General features: G+C 42.5%; 1 protein-coding gene across 1 annotated transcript in view; it reads left to right on the top strand.

Moving 5' to 3' along the window:
- Nucleotides 1-7,349, top strand: part of LYPD6 (LY6/PLAUR domain containing 6) — a 130,059-nt gene that overhangs the window by 89,866 nt on the left and 32,844 nt on the right. The window contains exon 2 of the mRNA XM_010839962.1: nucleotides 4,155-4,343. Within this exon, the coding sequence (XP_010838264.1) occupies nucleotides 4,226-4,343 (118 nt within the window). The 5' untranslated portion in view covers nucleotides 4,155-4,225. The remainder of the gene's footprint in view (nucleotides 1-4,154; nucleotides 4,344-7,349) is intronic.

The raw sequence follows: 7,349 nt of genomic DNA on the forward strand, positions 1-7,349 counted from the left end.
TGTACAGTTGTTCAGTGTGTTCTTGCCACCTCTCCTTAATATCTTCTGCTTCTGTTAGGTCCATACCATTTCTGTCCTTTATCAAGCCCATCTTTGCATGAAATGTTCCTTTGGTATCTCTGATTTTCTTGAAGAGATCCCTAGTCTTTCCCATTCTGTTGTTTTCCTCTATTTCTTTCCTCTATTTCTATAGTTACCATAAGATCTAGCAATTCCACTCCTAAGAATATACCCAAGAAAAATAAAAACATATGTTTTTACAAAAAATGTACATGAATGTTAATAATAGCCTTAGTCACAAATAGACCAAAATCGGAAACCATTCAAACGTCTATCAAATGATGAGTGGTGTAACAGTGAAATGTTACTCAGAGATAAAAATGAATCATGTGCTGATTCATATTGCAACATGGATGAATCTTGAAAACATTATACCAGGTGAAAGAAGCCAGATACAAAAGACTATATCTTGTATGATTCCATTTACATGAAATGTTCCCAATAAGCAAATCCATAGTGATAGAAAGTAGCTTAGTAGTTGCCAGGGAGTGGGGCGAGGAGAGAATTGGGAATGACTGCTAATGGGTGCAGGATTTCTTTCAGGGGTGGTGGAAACATTCTAGACTAGATGGTGGTTGCCCAGTACTATGAACATACTAAGAGCCCCCACTAAACTGTATTGTTTTTAAATGATGAATCTTATGTGATATGAATTTCATCTCAATAGAAAAAATTTTTAATAAAAATAACAAACCCTGAAACAAAAGCTTGTGGCATTTACAAGGATTAATAGCATGTGTACTAGGGACAAGCCTTGAGTGTTATCTTAGATTCCTATGGCTGGTGCCTTCTTTCTCTTTCTTGGTCAGAGGTGCATCCACATGGGGTTGACCCTCCACTCTGACTGCTGAAATGTCGAGGAGTGAGTTCTTTGTGGAGTGAATCTTGGTCGGTGGGAGACAAGAGACAGAACGGCACCAGGCAGATAAACTTTCCTTCCTTTCTTCCTCCCTGGACCACACTGACTGCAGCTGCTCCTTGGAATTATCTCTTTGTGGCTTGTTATGAAGTGGTGAGCAGCATAGTAACATAGGATCACATTGCTTTATATTTTCTAGCTTCATCTTACCTCTGTCTATTTAGCCCTCCTGTTCTCTCTTTTTCCTTTACCCTCATTGTCTTGGGTTTGTTCCTCCCATTCTCGCTGTTCTATCCTTTCTATATATAATAGTTTTCATCTACTAACCCCAGCATCCCACTCCATCCTTCCCAGAACCCCTTCCCCCTTGGCAAACCCAAGTCTGTTCTCTAAGGACAACTTGTAGTACACTTTTTAATATAATTTTATTTATTTATTTATTTTTCACTGTGCTGGGTCTTTGTTGATGCATGGGCTTTTCTCTGGTTGCAGGGAATGGGGGCTACTCTCTAGTTGTGGTGCTTTGGTTTCTCACTGCGGTGGCTTCTCTTGATGTGGAACAGGGATTCTAGAGAGCACGGGCTTCAATAGTTGCGGCACGTGGACTCAGCAGTTGGGGCTCCCAGGCTCTAGAGCACAGGCTCATTAGTTGTGGTGCAGGGGCTTAGTTGCTCCATGGCATGTGGGAATCTTCCTGGACCAGGGACCAAACCATGTCTCCTGCACTGGAAGGCAGATTCCTTATCACTGAGCCAGCATAGTACAATTTTAAGGTTGGTAGTTTTATCCTCATTTTGCAGATGAGGAAACTGGAGCACAGAATTGTTAAGTAACTCGCTTAAGGTTGCACAGCAAGAGAGTACTGGAGTAAGGTTTCAAATTCAAGTGTCTCACTCTTCCCCTCTATGTGCTACTCATGCATGGTCAACGCAAGCTGTGAAATGAAGGCTCTTGGCTGGATAGCCATGCCAAAGAGGTTGAAGTAAGGTTAATTTCAGATGACATTAAGTAATGCTTGATGCTTATGCAAGGACTGTGCAGAGGGAGGCAATTTAAATCAATAACTGGAAGGAATACTGTGGTTGAAAGATGCTTTAATGAAAATGAGCCACTTGCAGCGTTTGGTATGTGTTGACATCAAGTTTCAGATTAAAAAGAACTTAAGATTGGCAACTTGTTGATATTTAATGTTAAATTATTCAAAATAAAACCAGAAAGCTTTCCTCACCATCCCTCTCGAACTGCGCCCAGATTGTGAGGAGACTGGTGTCAGCGCGATTCCTTCTGGGGGTCCAGGGGGCGCTGTGCGAATCTGTCCCTCAGATGCTGCCTCACCCGATCTAGTGCATGTACACGGAAGTATTCTTACCCCCGTTTAAGATGACGTAACGTTTGTGTCTGTCACCCATGTAGGAAAAGAAATCCTTGATACTTGTGTTCTCATCACATTATTTAACCAAGTGCCTAGCACAGTGCCTGGCAGTCACATTATGAAGTGAATGAGCCTCTCCTTCCCTTTCTGAATGCAAACCTGTTTGGGGGAACCAAATTATAAATGGAAGAGGGTGTAGTGAGTGTGAAATTGGCAAGGCTGGCATCATCAGGCTGTTACATGGTGATAAGGGTTCTACTCCATTTTCTAGCAATTCATCTATTTAAAACAAAAAAACACACCAATCCATTTGGAGTTAATTTGAGTGTATCATGCATTGCTTGGTGTCAGTTAATCTTTTTCACAGTTTTTAATAAAGTTATCATACTATTATTTAATATTTTCCTATTCTGTGATTTTGAAAAATTGCTTGTACTGTGAAATAGTTCTATGTCTGAGCTCCCTAGAGTGTTGTATTTTCTGAATTCATTTTTATGCTTTCTCTCATTCTGTTTTGATTAATACTACTCTGTATTGTGTTCTAATATCTGATTAATCCATGTTGATTTTCTCTATTGATTTTGATTTGTAATATATTTACTCTTGTTTTCTGTTTGTTTTGGCAGAATAACTTTAGGATTGTTTTGTTATGCTGTTTTAAAAATCACTGAATATTTGTATCAGAATTTGTGAACAAAATGTCCAAATTATTTTTTAGCCAGGTTAAAATAAAGTGAATATCTAACTTGACCCATTGCATGGGTGCTCAAATGATGGTATTCTAAGTAAGTAAGTAAAGATTTTACTGCTATCAATTTAATTGAAAAGAATAGAGTCCAAATAAAGGATAGAATGATGATAACTTAGTGTTACAGTGATACGTTGATCTCATTTCTTCAGGTTTTGTTATACACCGTGAATCAGTCTTTGGAAGAACACAGTATCACCTAATTTTAATTGTGGTCTCAATGGCCAGACTGGGTGTGTGCTCAGTCACTCAGTCATGTCCAACTCTTTGCGACCCTGTGGACTGTAACCCACCAGGCTCTCCTGTCCATGGGATTTTCCCAGCGTGAATACTGGAGTGGGTAGCCATGCCTTCCTCCAGGGGATCTTCCTGACCCAGGGATTGAATCTAGGTATCTTATGTCTCCTGCATTTGCATGCAGCTTCTTTACCAGACTGCCTGGGTTTAAATCAGCTCCTCTACATATTTGCTGGACTTGTTATCTCACAGTGGGATGGTAATGGTGCCTACCTCATATGATTATGAGGAGAATCAGCTGATACATACCAAGGACTTCAACAATAGGCAGCCAATAATGTTAGTTGTGTGAAGGAGATTTCAAGCTATAAAGACACATTTTGGTTCATTTGAGAGGTCAGTTTACCTACGTATCTTTTTTCTTCTCTAATCTGAAAGTCTAGCCTGTACAGGTTTGTATGGGCAGCATGACCCAGTACGGCTGTACTCTCATCCCTGGCGTTCGCAGTTATCAAAGAAATGCTTCTGAGCTTCTGCACCTTACTTATTTATTGTCGATTCTGGCAGCCATCCCCTGGCCTCCTGGCAAAAATAGCTGGATTTCATTAAAATTCAATCTCTCTTGATATCATCTCTGCTGGATATTAGAAGGGACTGCTAGCAGTGGAGCTTTAGCAACCTAATTAAGAATGGATTTGGGTTGAAATTTTCTAAGTGCTCTAAAATTACAGTCTGTAAAGTTCCTCTCCCTGTCTACCCACATCCTTGCGCCCTGGGCTCCCTGTTTCTCCCCAGCTCATCCTGCCAGCATAAGCTGGGCCGAATCTCTGTGGCTTTCCGCATGTAGACACTGAGATGACTCTGGCTTCGTATTTCAGGTGCAAATCCTCTTTCATCGTCCGGAGTTCCCGCTCCCAGGTCCCCTGGATGAGTGAAGCCTCGGTCTGCCATGGAAGCTGGCCCCGCCCTGGCCTGGCTCCTGCTACTCAGTCTTCTGGCTGACTGTCTGAAAGCCGCCCAGTCCCGGGACTTCACCGTGAAAGACATTATCTACCTCCATCCTTCAAGTAAGACTCCCTTCTCTTCGCTGCAGAAATGTCACCTGATTTCAAATAAGATTTGAAAGCTGAAAACTGGCCAGGAGTAGGCAGCCTTCCATCTGGGGGAAACCTGGTGACTTATTGTTGGGAGTGTACATGCTGGGCTTCCCAGGTGGCGCTCGTGGTAAAGAACCCGCCTGCTAATGCAAGAGATGCAGGTTTTGATCCTTGGGTCAGGAAGAGCCCCTGGGGGAGGAAATGGCAACCCACTCCAGAATTCTTGCCGGGAAAATCCCATGAACAGAGGAGCCTGGTGGGCTACAGTCCATGGGGTCGCGAAAGAGTCAGACATGACTTAGCGAGCAACTGAGTATGCACACATGTGCATGCCACCAAAATATGCTGTGTGTGTTTACCTCCCCCTTTTACAGGGTGTTTGTTTTTAAGTAAAATATTTGGCTTGTTTGCTCTGTTCCCTGCACCATGGCTCTGATTCTGAGCCCTCTTCTCTCTGACTCTGCCAGATCTCAGTCAGTTATCAAAGTAAATGACCGAGTCCCAGAGGAAGGTGTTAGTAAAAGATCAGGCCTTTATAAGCAAGATAATAGCTGGCCTTCCTGTCTGTGCATCTAATTCTCAGTTTCAGCATAATTACCTCTCACCACTTCCTATTGCCTATCACTTTCAGTTTCCTGTGTTTAAGAATTATCTTCAGAGTGCAGAATAATGTGTGTCCCAGGTCCCTTCCCCGGAGTGTCTGACTGCATGTATCTGGTGCGGTCCCCATGGATTTTTGCTTTCAGCAAGAATTCAGGTGATTCTGCTGCTGCCTATATTCTAAGAATCACACTTTGGGGAACACGGCAGCTTAGCTTCCTCTGTTGGTCACCATCTCTGTATTTATCTCATCTTTTATATTTGCTTGACCCTCTACTGGATTGCCAGTGTGTTGGTGAGTGTGTGTTAGTTGCTCAGTCTTGTCTGACTCTTTGTGACCCCATGGATGGTAGCCAGCCAGGCTCCTCTGTCCATGGAATTCTCCAGACAAGAATACTGGTGGTATGAGAGGCGGGTATTTAGTCTGTGGGCTGACCTTTTAGCATTTGCCTCAAGGTGTATCATTCTTTTCAAATGTTCTGTTTGACAAACTTCTTGAGCATGCACTGTGTGTGTCAGGCGTTGGGATGTGATAGGCAGGAGAGATGTAAAGGCAAACCAACCATAGTCCTTGCTTTGGAGGAACTTGCAGCCTGCAAGGTAGAGGCAGTCACTTGGACTCCTTTGATGCCACATAGTTAAAATATTTAATGTCTTCGTGTTCTGGTTAAATGAGAGATGGTTCAAGCAATGCACAGGGGCTTGGACTCTACCTGACCTTGGGTGAGCACCTCGGTCAGCTACTTCATAGCCTTCTGACTTGAAATAAATTCTCTACCTTTGTGAAGAGTAAGTAAAAGAACACACACAAAGCACTTAGCACTGTGAGCCATGTATGTGTGAGGAGTCGCTTCAGTCATGTCCGGCTCTGTGCAGCCCTATGGATGGTAGCCCATCAGGCTCCTCTGTCCATGGCATTCTCCAGCCAAGAATACTGGAGTGGGTTGCCATTTCTCTTCCAGTGGACCTTCCGGACCCAGGGATTGAACCCATGTCTCTTGCGTCTCCTGCATTAACAGGCAGGCTCTTTACCACTAGTGCCACCTAGGAAGCCTGTGAGCCATAGTAAATGCTCAGTAAATATGAGGAGAATCTTTTAAAGTTTGATCTCTACATTTCTAGCATGGTTAGAATGATGTATACCCTATAGTATTGTATTGTGGACTAGAAATAATATTTGTAAAGTACTAGACCATTCAGGTATAACCTAAATCAAATCCCTTATGATTATACAGTGGAAATGAGAAATAGATTTAAGGGCCTAGATCTGATAGATAGAGTGCCTGATGAACTATGGAATGAGCTTCGTGACATTGTACAGGAGACAGGGATCAAGACCATCCCCATGGAAAAGAAATGCAAAAAAGCAAAATGGCTGTCTGGGGAGGCCTTACAAATAGCTGTGAAAAGAAGAGAAGTGAAAACCAAAGGAGAAAAGGAAAGATATAAGCATCTGAATGCAGAGTTCTAAAGAATAGCAAGAAGAGATAAGAAAGCCTTCTTCAGCGATCAATGCAAAGAAATAGAGGGAAACAACAGAATGGGAAAGACTAGAGATCTCTTCAAGAAAATTAGAGACACCAAGGGAACATTTCATGCAAAGATGGGCTCGATAAAGGACAGAAATGGTATGGACCTAACAGAAGCAGAAGATATCAAGAAGAGGTGAAAAGAATACACTGAACAACTGTAGAAAAACGATCTTCACGTCCCAGATAATCACGATGGTGTGATCACTGACCTAGAGCCAGACATCCTGGAATGTGAAGTCAAGTGGGCCTTAGAAAGCATCACTACGAACAAAGCTAGTGGAGGTGATGGAATTCCAGCTGAGCTATTTCAAATCCTGAAAGATGATGCTGTGAAAGTGCTGCACTCAGTATGCCAGCAAATTTGGAAAACTCAGCAGTGGCCACAGGACTGGAAAAGGTCAGTTTTCATTCCAATCCCAAAGAAAGGCAATGCCAAAGAATGCTCAAACTACCGCACAATTGCACTCATCTCACATGCTAGTAAAGTAATGCTCAAAATTCTCCAAGCCAGGCTTCAGCAATATGTGAACCGTGAACTTCCTGATGTTCAAGCTGGTTTTAGAAAAAGCAGAGGAACCAGAGATCAAATTGCCAACATCCGCTGGATCATCAAAAAAGCAGTTCCAGAAAAGCATCTATTTCTGCTTTATTGACTATGCCAAAGCCTTTGACTGTGTGGATCATAATAAACTGTGGAAAATTCTGAAAGAGATGGCAATACCAGACCACCTGATCTGCCTCTTGAGAAATTTGTATGCAGGTCAGGAAGCAACAGTTAGAACTGGACATGGAACAACAGACTGGTTCCAAATAGGAAAAGGAGTACGTCAAGGCTGTATATTGT

This window comes from Bison bison, unplaced genomic scaffold (assembly GCF_000754665.1).
Source record: "Bison bison bison isolate TAMUID 2011002044 unplaced genomic scaffold, Bison_UMD1.0 scf7180017864139, whole genome shotgun sequence".
Lineage (NCBI taxonomy): Eukaryota > Metazoa > Chordata > Mammalia > Artiodactyla > Bovidae > Bison > Bison bison.